The sequence below is a fragment of the Tamandua tetradactyla genome, chromosome 24, assembly GCF_023851605.1.
Source record: "Tamandua tetradactyla isolate mTamTet1 chromosome 24, mTamTet1.pri, whole genome shotgun sequence".
Taxonomy (NCBI): Eukaryota; Metazoa; Chordata; class Mammalia; order Pilosa; family Myrmecophagidae; genus Tamandua; species Tamandua tetradactyla.
In genome coordinates, this window is record NC_135350.1 from 27,308,216 (window position 1) to 27,324,905 (window position 16,690).

At 35.1% G+C, this 16,690-nt stretch overlaps 1 protein-coding gene across 7 annotated transcripts in view; it reads right to left on the reverse strand.

Annotated features, from left to right (window-relative positions):
* Window positions 1-16,690, reverse strand: part of RAP1GDS1 (Rap1 GTPase-GDP dissociation stimulator 1) — a 275,737-nt gene that overhangs the window by 52,702 nt on the left and 206,345 nt on the right. For all 7 annotated transcript variants that reach the window (XM_077142767.1, XM_077142766.1, XM_077142770.1 and 4 more), the window contains 2 exons: window positions 13,834-13,977; window positions 13,467-13,598 (listed from right to left, as the gene is read on the reverse strand). In XM_077142767.1, coding sequence (XP_076998882.1) covers window positions 13,467-13,598; window positions 13,834-13,977 — 276 coding nt within the window. The remainder of the gene's footprint in view (window positions 1-13,466; window positions 13,599-13,833; window positions 13,978-16,690) is intronic.

Here is a 16,690-nt window from a genome sequence, read left to right on the forward strand (position 1 = left end):
TAAATATTTAACATCAGAAAGCAAACTAGACAAATCCCTAGCCTAGAGCCTGATAATATACTTACCAAAGGATGAATACATGGTAATCACAAAGCTTAACTAAAATGCCCATGAACAGCTTTCATCTATAAATGCATATAGTGAAATCTGCTTGTGTTCTGCTAATGTTAAAAAAACAGTGATGGTACTTTACATTTTGTTATCATGGTTAATATTTAAATTATTTTTCAATGATAGAATCTGTCAAACACAAAGAGAGTATTATAATCAACTGCTATATACTCCACAACTAGCTTCAAGTATTATCATTACACTGCCATCTTAATTCCACTTTTTGTGTTTTTAATTTTCTTCTCCTTCTTGTGCTTCCTTTTTTTGAAAACTTTTTATTGTAGTAACCAATATAGAGAACAAAATTAACCTTTTTAATGACATTCAAGTGAACGATTCAGTAGCATTAATCATATTCACAATGTGTGCTACCACCACTGACATTTATAACTGCTTCTTTTTTATCACCTCAAAGAGAAACTACTTAGCATTAAGATCTAACTCCTACTTTCCATTCCACCCTCCAGGCCCCTGGTAACCTGTAAAATACCACCTACATTATGAAGTATACTGCTCCTTCTAAATATTTCATATAAATGAAAATTTATATGACAATTTTTAAAAAAAGACAATTTTTGTCTTTTTGTGCCAGCTTATTTCACTTAACATGACATCTTCAAGATCCATCCATGTTGCAGTATGCATCAGAACTTCATTACTTGCTTGTGGTTGAATAATATTGTACTCCATGTCTATATTGCATTTTGTTTATCCATTCATCTGTTAATATATTTTTTCCTACCCCCTTTTCTTTTTGGAGGGGGACAGTGCATGGTCCTGGAATCAAATCGAGGTCTCCTGCATGAAAGGTGAGCATTCTAATTGAACCACTTTTCCCTACCTTTTTGACTATTGTAAATAATGCTGTTATAGCCACTGGTATACAAATACTTGTTTGAGGCCCTGCTTTCAATTCTTTTGGGTATATACCAAGAAGGAAGATTGCTGGGTCATCTGGTAATTCTATTTTCAATATTTTGAGGAACCATCAAACTGATTTCCATGATGGCTATACCATTCTAGAGTGTGGCTAGTAATGTATAATCTATTTCTATGCATCCTCTCCAACACTTTCTTTTTTCAAGACTGTACAAATGTCTTTTTATTCAAAAATACAAAATAAATTATCTGTAAAGCATGGGATCTGTGATGGTTTGAAAGAATTTATGTACCCTAGAAAAGTCATGTTTTAATCCTAATCTCATCCTGCGGGGGCAGATTTTATAGACCCTGTTCAGTACTGTGTGTTGGAAACTTGACTGGATTGTATGCATGGAGATGTAACTCTCTCAGTTGTGGGTATTAATTTTTAAGTGGAGGGAGATGTGATTAGTTTGCTGGAATCCTTTAAAAGAGGAAACATTTTAGAAAGAACAACAGGGCCCTTGCAGCCAGGGACCTTTGGAGATGAAGAAGGAATACACCCCTGGGTGTATTCATGAAACAAGAAGCCTGGAGAGAAAGTTAGTGGACGTTGCCATGTTTGCCATGTGTCCTTCCAGTTGAGAGAGAGAGACCCTCAACTTCATTGGCCTTTCTTGAGTGAAGGTAACCTTTTGTTGGTGCCTTAATTTGGACATTTTTATAGGCTTGCTTTAATTGGGACATTTTCACAGTCTTAGAATTGTAAACTAGCAACTTGTTAAATTTCCCTTTTTAAAAGTCATTCATTCCATTTCTGGTATATCACATTCCGGCAGCTGGCAAACTAGAACAGGGACAATTACAGCAGTAAGTCATTCTACGTTGCCAATTGAAAGCAGTAACTGATTACAGTGAGTTTTCTTTTCTTAGCCAGCCTGTTCTTCAAATGACTTCTCAAGTGAGAAACACTGTCTTGAGCTTCTCATCACAGTCACCAACACTTATTATTTCATGTTTGTTTTCTTTAATAATAGCCACCTAAGTATCTCAGTCAAGTGCTATCTCATAGCTTTGATTTGTACTTCCTGATGACCAAAGAAACTGAGCATCTTTTCTTGTGATTATTAGCTATTCATAAATTTCCTTTGGTGAACTCTCTTTTTAAATACTTCGTCCACGTTTCATTTGGGGTTTTCTTTTTGTTTTTGAGTTAGAGCAGTTCTTTATTTATTCTGGATATTAAGCCCTTCATCAGATACATGCTTTCCATGTATCTTCTCCATTCTAAAGACTATCTTTTCACATTCTTGATAGTGTCCTTTGAAGAACAAATGTTTTCAATTCTGATGAAGTTCAATTTATTTTTCTTTTTGGTGCTCATGTTTTTTGTATCATATTTAAGGAATCACTATCAAATCTAAGGTTATGAAGGTTCCCTCTATGTTTTCTTCCATGAGTTTTATGGCTTTAGTTCTTATATTTAGGATTTAGAGTGAATTTTGTATATAGTATAAGGCAGGAGTTTAACATTGCTATTATTCTTTTTTTTTTTTGCATGTGGATATTCAGTTTTTCCAACACCATTTGTTGAAGAAACTCTTCTTCTCCTAATTAATGTACTTGATTGCCTTGTCAAAATCAGTTGGCTATAGAAGTATGGGTTATTTTTGAACTCTCAATCCTACTTCATTGGTCTATGGGTCTATCTTTATGCAAGTACCACGCTATTTTGATTACTGTGGCTTTGGAATAGATTTTGATATCATGATGTCTGGTATCTCCTACTTTGTTCTTCCTATGCAATACTGACGTGGTTATTGGGGATCTTTGCGATTTCATATGTTTTTAAGGTTCTGCTTTTCTATTTTTGCAAAAAATAACTGCTGGGCTTTTGATAGGTATTCTGTTGAATTTGTAGATAGCTTTGGGTAGTGGTGACATTTTAATAATATTAAGTTTTCCTATCCATGTACATGGGATGTCATGCCATTTATCTTTTATTTTTTTCTGCAATGTTTTATAGTTTTCTTTGCACAAGAATTTCACTTCCTGAGTTGACTTTAATTCTTTTATGAATTGTTTTAGTCTGCCAAAGTTGCCAGAATGCAACACACCAAAGATGGACTGGCTTTCAATAAAGGGGGATTTATTTAGTTAACAACTTACAGTTCTTCAGAGGAACAGCAGCCAACTTTAATCTCAGGTTCTCTCTTACATGGGAAGGCACAGGGTGATGTCTGCTGCCAGATTCTGGATTCCAATAGTGTTCCCTGGAGCAATTCTTTTCTGCATTTCCAAACATCTGGCTGAGATGTGAGTGCTGAGATGAGGTATGCTGGGCTACACTTGGACTGTGCTGCACTAAGCTCTCTTCTGACCTCTCTTTTAAGGCTCCAGCTACTTAAATTAAACACCACTCACTGCAGAAGGCATTCCCCTTAGCCAATGGCAGATGTAATCAGCCATAAATGAATTTCACATGCTAATGGTTCAAGTCCACAGAAACAGAACTAGGCACCACCACCTGGCCAAGTTGACACCTGAACCTAACTACAGCATGAGCTATTGTGAATGGGATTCATTTCTAAATTTCTGTTCCAGAAATTTAGTTAGGTGGTGTACAGAAACAACTGACTTGTGTGTGTTAATCATGTAGCCTGAAACTTTGTTAAATGTGGTTATCAGTTCTAGTAATTTTCCTGTGGATTCTTTGGGATCTTCTTTATAAAGGATCCTACATTCTTCTGTAAATAAAGATAGCTTTACTTCCCTCTTTCTGATTTGAATGCCTTTTATTTCTTTTTGTTGCCTAATTTTTATGGCAAGGACTTTAAGTACAACGTTTAATAGCAGAGGTGAAAGTGGGCATCTCATCTTGTTCCTGATCTCAGGGGGAAGGCTTTCAGTCTTTTATGGTTGAGCATAAAGTTAGCTGTGGGTCTTTCATGTATGTCCTTTATCATATTAGGGAAGTGACCTTCTATTCCTCCTTTGAGTAGTTTCTCATGAAAGGGTGTTCAATTTTGTCAAAAGCCTTTCTGCATCAATTGAGATGATCATGTGATTTCCCCCCTTCCATTCTATTAATGTGGTATGTTGTACTGACTGATTTTCTTATGTTGAACCATCCTTGCATTTCTGTGATAAATCCCATTTGGTCACTGTCATGGTCAGGTTCATGTGTCAACTTGGCCAGGTGGTGGTGCCAGGTTGTCTGGTTGGGCAAGCACTGGCTTGTCTCTTGCTATGAGTGCAATTCATGGGCTTAAATCATGACCATGTTGGCAGCATTCAGAGCTGATTGCATTTGCTGGGAGCATCTTCTGCAATAAGTGATGCTTAATCTCACTGGAAGACTTTTCAAGAGGACTCAGAAGAGATAATCACTCTTCCTGCTTCAGCCAGCCTCTCCTGAGAGTTCATTGAGACCTTCATTGGAGCTGCCAGCTTGTGGCCTGACCTACAAATTTTGTACTCTTACATCCTGACGGTTGCCTAGCCAGCCTCTCCTGAGAGTTTGTTGAGGACCTTCACTAGAGCTGCCAGCTTGTGGCCTCCCCTACATGCCTACGGACTCTACGTCAGATGCTTTTATAAATTTTATATTTACTGATAGCTCCTGCAGATTCTGTTTCTCTAGAGAACCCTAGCTAATACAGCCATGGTGTATAATTATTTTAGTATACTGTTGGATTAGATTCGCTAGCATTTTATTGAGGATTTTTACATTTGTATTCATGAAGGGAATTAGTCTGTAGTTTCTTGGTGTCTTTTTCTGGGTTTGGCAGTAGGGTTGGCTTTACCAATTTTTTAAAAAAGTTTGAGAAGGAATGGTATTAATTTTTCTTTGAATGTTTGGTAGAATTCACCAGTGAAGCCATCTGGTTCCAGAGTTTTCTGATTCAATTGTTATTAGGTCTGTTGAGATGATCTATTTCTACTTCAGTCAGAGTTAAGTTGTGTGTTTCTAGGAAATTTGTTCATTTTCTCTAGATTATCTAATATGTTAGCATCATTGTTCATAGTATTCTCTTAAAATCCTTTCACCTTCTGTAAGGTCAATGGTATTGTCCCCCCACCCTTTCATTTGGATTTATTTATATCCTTTCTTTTTTAAGTTGGCAGTCACTGCAAAGAACCAAATTCTGGTGTCAATGATCAATTCAATGATCTGTTTCACTGATCTCTACTCTAATTTTTATTATTTTGTTCCTTCACTCCCTACTTTAGGTTTCATTTCCTCTTCTTTTTTTAGTTATTCCGGATATGAACTTAAGTTATTGCTTGAGATCTTTCTTCATTTTTTTTTTAGGTTTTTTTTTTTTAATGCAACATAACCACATACAAACACAAACATTCTTACCATATGGTCATTCCATTCTTGTTATATGAGTTATCAATATGAGTTATCAGTAACTCATAGTATCAACACATAGTTGTATATTCATCATCATGATCATTTCTTAGAACATTTGCATCAATTTAGAAAAAGAAATAAAAAGACAACAGAAAAAAATTCATACATACCATACCCCTTATGCCACCTTTTCATTGATCACTAGCATTTAAACTACAAAATTTATTTTAACATTTGTTCCCCCTATTATTTACTTATTTTTAATCCATACGTTTTACTCATCTGTCCATAAGGTAGATAAAAGGAGCATCAGACACAAGGTTTTTATAACCACACAGTCACATTGTGAAAGCTCTATCATAATACGATCATCTTTAAGAAACCTGGCTATTGGAACGCAGCTCTGCAGTTTCTGGCAGTTTCCTCCAGTCTCTCCATTATACCTTAACTAAAAAGGTGGTATCTATTTAATGTGTAAGAATAACCTCTAGGATAACCTCTTGACTTTGTTTGGAATCTCTCAGCCACTGACTCTTTCGTCTCATTTTGCTCTTCCCCCTTTTGGTCAAGAAGGCTTTCTCAATCCCTTGATGCTGAGTCCCAGCTCATTCTAGGATTTCTGTCCCACGTTGCCAGGAAGGTCCATACCCCTGGGAGTCATTTTTTCCCACGTAGAAAGGCGGAGGGCAGTGAGTTTGCTTGTTGTGTTGGCTGAGAGAGAGAGGCCAAATCTGAGCAACAGAAGAGGTTCTCTTGGGGCGTGACTCTTAGGCCTAATTTTAAGTAGGCTTAACTCTCCTTTGCAGAGTTAAGTTTCTTATGAACAAACCTCAAGACTAGGGGCTCTGCCTATTGCTTTGGTTGTTTCCACTGCTGGTGAGAATATCAAAATTCTCCATTTGGGGAAGTTGAATCTTCCCCCTTTCTCACCAATCCCCCAAGGGGACTTTGCAAATACTTTTCTTCACTTTTTTTTTTTTTTAATTAATTAAAAAAAGAATTAACAAAACAATTAGAAATCATTCCAATCTACATGTACAATCAGTAATTCTTAATAACATCACATAGTTGCATATTCATCATTTCTTAGTACATTTGCATCGATTTAGAAAAAGAAATAAAAAGACAACAGAATAAGAATTAAAACAATAATAGAAAGAAAAAAAAACAAAAAAAACAAAAACAAAAAACCTATACCTCACATGCAGCTTCATTCAGTGTTTTAACATAATTGCATTACAATTGGGTAGTATTGTGCTGTCCATTTCTGAGTTTTTATATCCAGTCCCGTTGTACAGTCTGTATCCCTTCATCTCCAATTATCCCTTCTCTCTTTTTTTTTTTTTAATTAACGGAAAAAAAGAAATTAACCCAACATTTAGAGATCATACCATTCTACACATGCAATCATTAATTCTTAACATCATCACATAGATGCATGATCATCATTTCTTACTACATTTGCATTGGTTTAGAAGAACTAGCAACATAACCGAAAAAGATATAGAATGTTAATATAGAGAAAAAAATAAAAGTAATAATAGTAAAATCAAAACAAAACAAAACAAAACAAAACAAAAACCTATAGCTCAGATGCAGCTTCATTCAGTGTTTTAACATGATTACTTTACAATTAGGTATTATTGTGCTGTCCATTTTTGAGTTTTTGTATCTAGTCCTGTTGCACAGTCTGTATCCCTTCAGCTTCAATTACCCATTGTCTTACCCTGTTTCTAACTCCTGCTGAACTCTGTTACCAATGACATATTTCAAGTTTATTCTCGAATGTCCGTTCACATCAGTGGGACCATACAGTATTTGTCCTTTAGTTTTTGGCTGGATTCACTCAGCATAATATTCTCTAGGTCCATCCATGTTATTACATGGTTCATAAGTTTATCTTGTCTTAAAGCTGCATAATATTCCATCGTATGTATATACCACAGTTTGTTTAGCCACTCTTCTGTTGATGGACATTTTGGCTGTTTCCATCTCTTTGCAATTGTAAATAATGCTGCTATAAACATTGGTGTGCAAATGTCCGTTTGTGTCTTTGCCCTTAAGTCCTTTGAGTAGGTACCTAGCAATGGTATTGCTGGGTCGTATGGCAATTCTATATTCAGCTTTTTGAGGAACCGCCAAACTGCCTTCCACAGTGGTTGCACCCTTTGACATTCCCACCAACAGTGGATAAGTGTGCCTCTTTCTCCGCATCCTCTCCAGCACTTGTCATTTTCTGTTTTGTTGATAATGGCCATTCTGGTGGGTGTGAGATGATATCTCATTGTGGTTTTGATTTGCATTTCTCTAATGGCCAGGGACATTGAGCATCTCTTCATGTGCCTCTTGGCCATCCGTATTTCCTCTTCTGAGAGGTGTCTGTTCAAGTCTTTTTCCCATTTTGTAATTGGGTTGGCTGTCTTTTTGTTGTTGAGATGAACAATCTCTTTATAAATTCTGGATACTAGACCTTTATCTGATATATCATTTCCAAATATTGTCTCCCATTGTGAAGGCTGTCTTTCTACTTTCTTGATGAAGTTCTTTGATGCACAAAAGTGTTTAATTTTGAGGAGTTCCCATTTATTTATTTCCTTCTTCAGTGCTCTTGCTTTAGGTTTAAGGTCCATAAAACCGCCTCCAGTTGTAAGATCCATAAGATATCTCCCAACATTTTCCTCTAACTGTTTTATGGTCTTAGACCTAATGTTTAGATCTTTGATCCATTTTGAGTTAACTTTTGTATAGGGTGTGAGAGATGGGTCGTCTTTCATTCTTTTGCATATGGATATCCAGTTCTCTAGGCACCATTTATTGAAGAGACTGCTCTGTCCCAGGTGAGTTGGCTTGACTGCCTTATCAAAGATCAAATGTCCATAGATGAGAGGGTCTATATCTGAGCACTCTATTCGATTCCATTGGTCGATATATCTATCTTTATGCCAATACCATGCTGTTTTGACCACTGTGGCTTCATAATATGCCTTAAAGTCAGGCAGCGCGAGACCTCCAGCTTCGTTTTTTTTCCTCAAGATGTTTTTAGCAATTCGGGGCACCCTGCCCTTCCAGATAAATTTGCTTATTGGTTTTTCTATTTCTGAAAAATAAGTTGTTGGGATTTTGATTGGTATTGCATTGAATCTGTAAATCAATTTAGGTAGGATTGACATCTTAACTATATTTAGTCTTCCAATCCATGAACACGGTATGCCCTTCCATCTATTTAGGTCTTCTGTGATTTCTTTTAGCAGTTTTTTGTAGTTTTCTTTATATAGGTTTTTTGTCTCTTTAGTGAAATTTATTCCTAGGTATTTTATTCTTTTAGTTGCAATTGTAAATGGGATTCGTTTCTTGATTTCCCCCTCAGCTTGTTCATTACTAGTGTATAGAAATGCTACAGATTTTTGAATGTTGATCTTGTAACCTGCTGCTTTGCTGTACTCATTAGCTCTAGTAGTTTTGTTGTGGATTTTTCCGGGTTTTCGACGTATAGTATCATATCGTCTGCAAACAGTGATAGTTTTACTTCTTCCTTTCCAATTTTGATGCCTTGTATTTCTTTTTCTTGTCTAATTGCTCTGGCTAGAACCTCCAACACAATGTTGAATAATAGTGGTGATAGTGGACATCCTTGTCTTGTTCCTGATCTTAGGGGGAAAGTTTTCAGTTTTTCCCCATTGAGGATGATATTAGCTGTGGGTTTTTCATATATTCCCTCTATCATTTTAAGGAAGTTCCCTTGTATTCCTATCTTTTGAAGTGTTTTCAACAGGAAAGGATGTTGAATCTTGTCGAATGCCTTCTCTGCATCAATTGAGATGATCATGTGATTTTTCTGCTTTGATTTGTTGATATGGTGTATTACATTAATTGATTTTCTTATGTTGAACCATCCTTGCATACCTGGGATGAATCCTACTTGGTCATGATGTATAATTCTTTTAATGTGTTGTTGGATACGATTTGCTAGAATTTTATTGAGGATTTTTGCATCTGTATTCATTAGAGAGATTGGTCTGTAGTTTTCTTTTTTTGTAATATCTTTGCCTGGTTTTGGTATGAGGGTGATGTTGGCTTCATAGAATGAATTAGGTAGTTTTCCCTCCACTTTGATTATTTTGAAGAGTTTGAGGAGAGTTGGTACTAATTCTTTCTGGAACGTTTGGTAGAATTCACATGTGAAGCCATCTGGTCCTGGACTTTTCTTTTTAGGAAGCTTTTGAATGACTAATTCAATTTCTTTACTTGTGATTGGTTTGTTGAGGTCATCTATGTCTTCTTGAGTCAAAGTTGGTTGTTCATGTCTTTCCAGGAACCCGTCCATTTCCTCTAAATTGTTGTATTTATTAGCGTAAAGTTGTTCATAGTATCCTGTTATTACCTCCTTTATTTCTGTGAGGTCAGTAGTTATGTCTCCTCTTCCATTCCTGATCTTATTTATTTGCATCCTCTCTCTTCTTCTTTTTGTCAATCTTGCTAAGGGCCCATCAATCTTATTGATTTTCTCATAGAACCAACTTCTGGCCTTATTGATTTTCTCTATTGTTTTCATGTTTTCAATTTCATTTATTTCTGCTCTAATCTTTGTTATTTCTTTCCTTTTGCTTGCTTTGGGGTTAGCTTGCTGTTCTTTCTCCAGTTCTTCCAAATGGATAGTTAATTCCTGAATTTTTGCCTTTTCTTCTTTTCTGATATAGGCATTTAGAGCAATAAATTTCCCTCTTAGCACTGCCTTTGCTGCGTCCCATAAGTTTTGATATGTTGTGTTTTCATTTTCATTCGCCTCGAGGTATTTGCTAATTTCTCTTGCAATTTCTTCTTTGACCCAGTCGTTGTTTAGGAGTGTGTTGTTGAGCCTCCACGTATTTGTGAATTTTCTGGCACTCTGCCTATTATTGATTTCCAACATCATTCCTTTATGGTCCGAGAAAGTGTTGTGTAAGATTTCAATCTTTTTAAATTTGTTGAGACTTGCTTTGTGACCCAGCATATGGTCTATCTTTGAGAATGATCCATGAGCACTTGAGAAAAAGGTGTATCCTGCTGTTGTGGGATGTAATGTCCTATAAATGTCTATTAAGTCTAGTTCATTTATAGTAATATTCAGATTCTCTATTTCTTTGTTGATCCTCTGTCTAGATGTTCTGTCCCTTGATGAGAGTGGTGAGTTGAAGTCTCCAACTATTATGGTATATGAGTCTATTTCCCTTTTCAGTGTTTGCAGTATATTCCTCACGTATTTTGGGGCATTCTGATTCGGTGCGTAAATATTTATGATTGTTATGTCTTCTTGTTTAATTGTTCCTTTTATTAGTATATAGTGTCCTTCTTTGTCTCTTTTAACTGTTTTACATTTGAAGTCTAATTTGTTGGATATTAGTATAGCCACTCCTGCTCTTTTCTGGTTGTTATTTGCATGAAATATCTTTTCCCAACCTTTCACTTTCAACCTATGTTTATCTTTGGGTCTAAGATGTGTTTCCTGTAGACAACATATCGAAGGATCCTGTTTTTTAATCCATTCTGCCAATCTATGTCTTTTGATTGGGGAATTCAGTCCATTGACATTTAGTGTTATTACTGTTTGGATAATATTTTCCTCTAACATTTTGCCTTTTGTATTATATATATCATATCTGACTTTCCTTCTTTCTACACTCTTCTCCATGCCTCTCTCTTCTGTCTTTTTGTATCTGACTCTAGTGCTACTTTTCTTCACTTTTAAACTAAGTTTTTCTCTTTCAGTTCCTTAAATACGTCATATCACTGTCTTCTTGCCTTCATGGTTTCTGATGACAAACTGGCATTTAATCTTATTGTTGATACCTTGAATGTGACTAATCACATCTCTAAATGCTTTCTGAATTCTTTCTTTATCCATGGCATTCAACATTTTATTATACGTCTTGGAATAGGCTGATTTGAGTATATACTATTTGGAGTTCACTGAGTTTCCTGGATGTTATATTCATGTCTTTCGCCAGATTTGGGAAATTTTTACTCATTATTTCCTCAAATATTCTTTTTCCTCTCCTCTGGGACTCCCATTATACATTATTAGTAATTCTTCATGTTGTCCCACAGGTCCCTTAATATCTGCTGACTTTTTTTTATTCTTTTTTCCATATGCTCTCCAGGTGTATGATTTCAATTTTCCTATCTTCTGGCTTGCTGATTCTTACTTCCATCTGCTCAAATCTGCTGCTTAATGCCTCTAATATATTTTTAATCTCTGTTATTGTGTTTTTTTGTCTCCATAAATTGTTATGTTCCTTTTCAAACTTTCTAATTATCCTTTTGGCTCATGCATTGTCTTCTTGATACCCTTTAGTTCTATACCCATGTTTTACTTGTACGTCACTGAACTTATACTTGTATAGGAGATTTGACTGAACATCTTTGATTAGTTGTTCCAATATCTACGCATCCTCTATTGTTTTAATTTGTTCCTTTGAATAAGCCCTCTCTACTTGTTACTTTGTATAACTTATGTATAACTTTGTAATGTCTGGGCATTTGATTATTTTGATGTGCTAACTCTGGAAGTCAGTTTCTCTCTCCCTCTTGTCTATTGTTTTCATATACTTTGGCCTTGTGTTTGCGCTCCTGTTCATTGTTTGTCCAGTTTACACTGAATCTTCGGAGTGGTCAGTGGTTAACACTTCAATTTTTTTCAGTTCTTTCTGCACCTCTGTTTGCTGTTTGTGCACAGCAACTTTCAAGATTACCCTAGTATGTGTGACTATTTCCCCTCTACAAGAGGGTTTCCTTTCCTCAGCTCCTTCTCTAGGAGTCCTAGGATTTTCTCTTTGTTTTTATATAGTTTGTCCTCTCAGTTAGCTGTAGTTTGCACAGTTCCACTCCCATACTCTGGACCACTGTTTCACTTCAGCTTTCAGCCTGGGTCTACAGTACCGTACAGCAGCTTGGTTCTCCCTTTCTGTCAACTTTTCTGCCTCCAAACTTCCATGTTAGGGAATCCTGACCCACAGCAGTAAATGGAATCAGGGTACAACAACACCCAATCTTTTTGTTTATGTATATCAGCAGTTAAGGTCCAGGGTAGGAGTGTGCATAGCTTGTCAAAGGTTCTGCCATTGTCACTCTGATTTCAGAGACCCACTTTGAATGCACATATGCAGACTGCTAGCACACCACCATGGGTGTGACCTTGGGACCCATGCCTCAATTCACATGGAACATTAAACTGCCACAGTATTCAGTGACCAAAACAGTTTCCCAGACTGGGAGGTCACCACTGTGTGTGGCATAAACTGCAGATCGGAGTACAGGGAAACTTACGAACTAGAAAATCTGCCCCACGATTCTCCTTCCTTTCTTAAGTGTTTTTTGTTCTCAATCCAGTCTTTGCAGAGTCATATTCCAGTTTTCACTGTCCTCCACAGTTTCAAGAAAGTTGAATTTGTACCGTTTATTTAGCTGTCTCTAAGGGAAAATGTTCACAGGGATGTCTTATGCTGCCATCTTTATGACCAACTCCATCATTTTTAACTAACATCAAGAGTCCCCAAAATTGAAGGTCATCCATTATAATATACTATATCTATTGTTCATATTGGAGTAGTATCACACTAAAAACAAAAAAGAATCCATACTTCCCAGACAATAATATACCAGTAAGTTTGTTGACTGAGCTATAGATGCCAGATTTCAGAAACAAATATAGAGGCTTGGTGCCTCCAAAATAGTATTAAATTTCCTACCCTTAACCAGGGGATTATCCATGCTTAAATGTGGTAGCACAAAAATCCTAGACTGAATACTCAAATTATTAAACCACAATTTCTAGGCAAACAGGCATGTTCATAAGATCAGATGTGCATTAGAATGGGACTCAAGCTTATTAAGCTCTCAAATGCAAAGTACTCAAAAGTAGCACTTCATGAACCGAGTTTTCTGTAAGATCTCTTAACTAGTAGATATTAATTGAATGGCATAATGTATAATTTGTCAGAAAAGCACTATTAAGTATTTCAGATCTCTAAACAATTAAAGTAAGAACACATACACACACAGCTCTGAACAGTTCCAGTTTTAGTATGTGATGTCAAAGCAAAAATACAAAAGAAAATACAGAACATTTTATTTAAAAAGGATGACTTAATAAACTTACCATTTCTCGCAAAATTTGCAATTGCTAATGCTCCAGCTAGCTGTAGCTGGTGGTTATTTGATGGAATCCAAGAAAGCACCCTTTGAAAGACATTTCCTTTTCCTCCTTCAAATAATTTCTGCATGGATTCATCTGGAGACAAGTGAAACAAGCAGTTAAAAGAAAATAATTAGATAGTGAAAACTCTTCTGTTTCAATTTTTTATCTCTAGTTCTCTTCATACAATGTTAAAGATTTCAAAATCATCACATCAAAAGGATCAAGTGAGATAGGAAAATGAGAAAACTCCCAATATCGTGTTTAAAGAGACAATGAATTTTTTAAAAATCTCATAACCATTTTTTGCTGACACAGAAATATAACTCACCACCTAGAAGCAGTAAAACCATTAGATCTGAAGCAGTTTTCAGCTCAGCAATATCATCCTCTTTGTCACTATCCACCTTCTGCTGAACAATCTCAAGGAGACATTCTACCAGGCCTGCTTCAACCAGCTGTAGTTTAATAGCATCTAAAGAAAAATGTGAACAAATTTTAAATGTAATAAGAGCTCTGGTATAAGCAGTACATTATAAAGAAAGATTTAGAAGAAGCCAAGAAAGTGCATGATTAACATAACACTCCTAGGAAGATTTGTGTTTCAAAAGGATGTATCTCAGTGCAGCTTAAATATATAAAAGTTTTATTTTATTTTTCCATTTGAAATCATGTCATCTTTCATAATGTCCACAGCAGCTGAAATAATCAATTCTCAGCTCTGAAGATATTTAATATCATTTTACTGTTATTCTAGATGTTATCCTCATGCTTAAAAGTCAATAATGTAAAATGTTTTGCACACACCTATACTGTAAGGTTAAAATATATCCACTTCTGGGGGTTGAAATTTGTTTCTCTTACAAAGTTTTTGGAATGTAAAGATATATTAGTAAATTTCAACTTATATTACAAGTATATGTGAATTTATGTTTTATACAGCTGTTATTTTTCTCGGGCAGCTAATAAAATCTATAACTTTATGATTAAAAGTTATGTTTTCAGAAAGGGCTTCAGGTTTCATTAATTTGAAGCTTTCTTGGGTGATAAGGTACATTGTGGTTCATTACAACTCTATTCTCTCCACTTTTGAATCTGTTTTCAAATTTTCATAACAAAAATTAAAAGAAAATAAATTGAAGATTGCTGATGGCTAATGAACAAAATAAGCAATTTTAGAAACAGAGTTTACATTCCAATTATCTTTTAAAAAATTATCCTTGCAGGAAATTCCACTTTCATATCAAGTGAAATTCTGATTAGGTCCTTAATACTGTGACTATTTCTTCATTATAACACTCACACGCTGAAGGTTTATATTTACATCAATATTTATCTCTCTCATTAGGGCACATATTACATCTTATTCATTTTTGCACTTAAACCTAAACTGGCTTATTTAACTGCTTTGAGTGTCTTTGATATTGCTTAAGATAAAGCCTGATCAACTCAGCCTACAAACACATTTGCTACACTAAAATTTTTACGTTTAAATTTCTTTTAGTTGGAAATTTATTTAGTCATTGGTCTCCCCAAGCTGTATTTGAACAGATAAGCAGCAGTGGCATTTCCAATTTGCCATCTGAGATATATAATAGTCATAATTCTTTTTTTAAAGACTTTTCAAGGAATTTTGTAAAAATTTGTTTTTTTCTACCACCTAGACTAGACCAATGATGTTCTTTAGAATAGAATCTCAGAATACACATAACATTCAACCTGGAATATTATTTTAAAAGGGTACACTCACACTATGCCTTGCAGAAAGTAGGGCATTTCCCTGGTTACAGAATGCTAGGCAAGAAATGTGTGGTGACAGGAACTGAAAAAGCCAAGATGAAAAAACCTTCAAAATACTAAAAACCTCGCACTATACAAATCGTAACTTAAATTACTGGAATTACTCTCCTTTGCATATCAAATAGACCAAGGTAAAATTCTAAAGATTAGTCCAGAAGTGAGTTTTTGAAGGAGTCATTCATTTCGCTGCATAATTATAAAACAAATGGAGGTGAAGGTGGTTATGGAGGAAACAGAAATAAGTAAAAACATTTTTATTTTGAAATACTGCAAGGAAAGTTCCAGGTATAATTCTTTGGCATAAAACTGGCTAAAGATCATGATAAAATTTTCATTTGGCCAATGACACCAAATGAGATGAAAAATATATTTCTCCCTAAGGGAATAAGACCTAAGGTATTTAGAAAATTTAAAATGTGTCAAGACTAAAGTTTGCAGATCTTCTTAGAGTTTGACTGTAAGCACATACATATGTAGGAGGCTTAGATTGCCATAATTAGTATGATTATAATGGCATTCTGCCAAAGCACACACAGCCGAGCACACATTAACCAACACCGTTCTGTCCAAGGACATCTATCTCAATCACTACCATTTGTGTATATACATGTACATATATATATATGCATATATCTAAATACGTATGAGTAAATATATATGTATTTTAAGACTTTTCTAAGGGTGAAAAAAACCTATAAGTGCAAGAAATGCATAAAACAGAAACAGTAAGCTCAATTAATTATAAAGCGTATAACAATGTAATAACTATAAGAAATTCACTGCCAACAACCCAAGAAGCCACTCTGCATTCTTCTTTTGAATCACAAATCCTTTCCTTCCTCCATCTCAAATCACTACTCTGATTTTTTATGGTAACTACTTTCTTACTTTTCTTTATTGTTTTAACAAATAAATATCTACTCCTAAAAACTATACTTGAATTTTACCTTTTATTGATTGAACTTACTATAAACAGAATCATACAATATGCAGGCTAGATTTCCCTTTCAACATTATAAGATTAATCCACTGTATTGGTTATAGTTGTCTCCATTCCTTGACATAATTATATATTTTTCCATTACATGAATATGCCATGATTTATTCATTCACTTTTCAGTTAATGGTTATGGGTTGTTTCCAAGCTTTGATTATGATAAATAATGCTGCTATGAACATTTCTGAATGACTCCTGATGTAAACATGCACTTCTCAGGAGCGAAGTTGCTGGATCATAGATTATACATATTTTCAAACTTTAGTAGATATTATTTTCCAAATATTACCACTTTACACTTTCACTAGTAGTTCACTGCTCTACATACTTATCAATACTTGACATTATCAGACATTCTGGTGGGTATACTGAAGTATTTTACAGTGGTGTA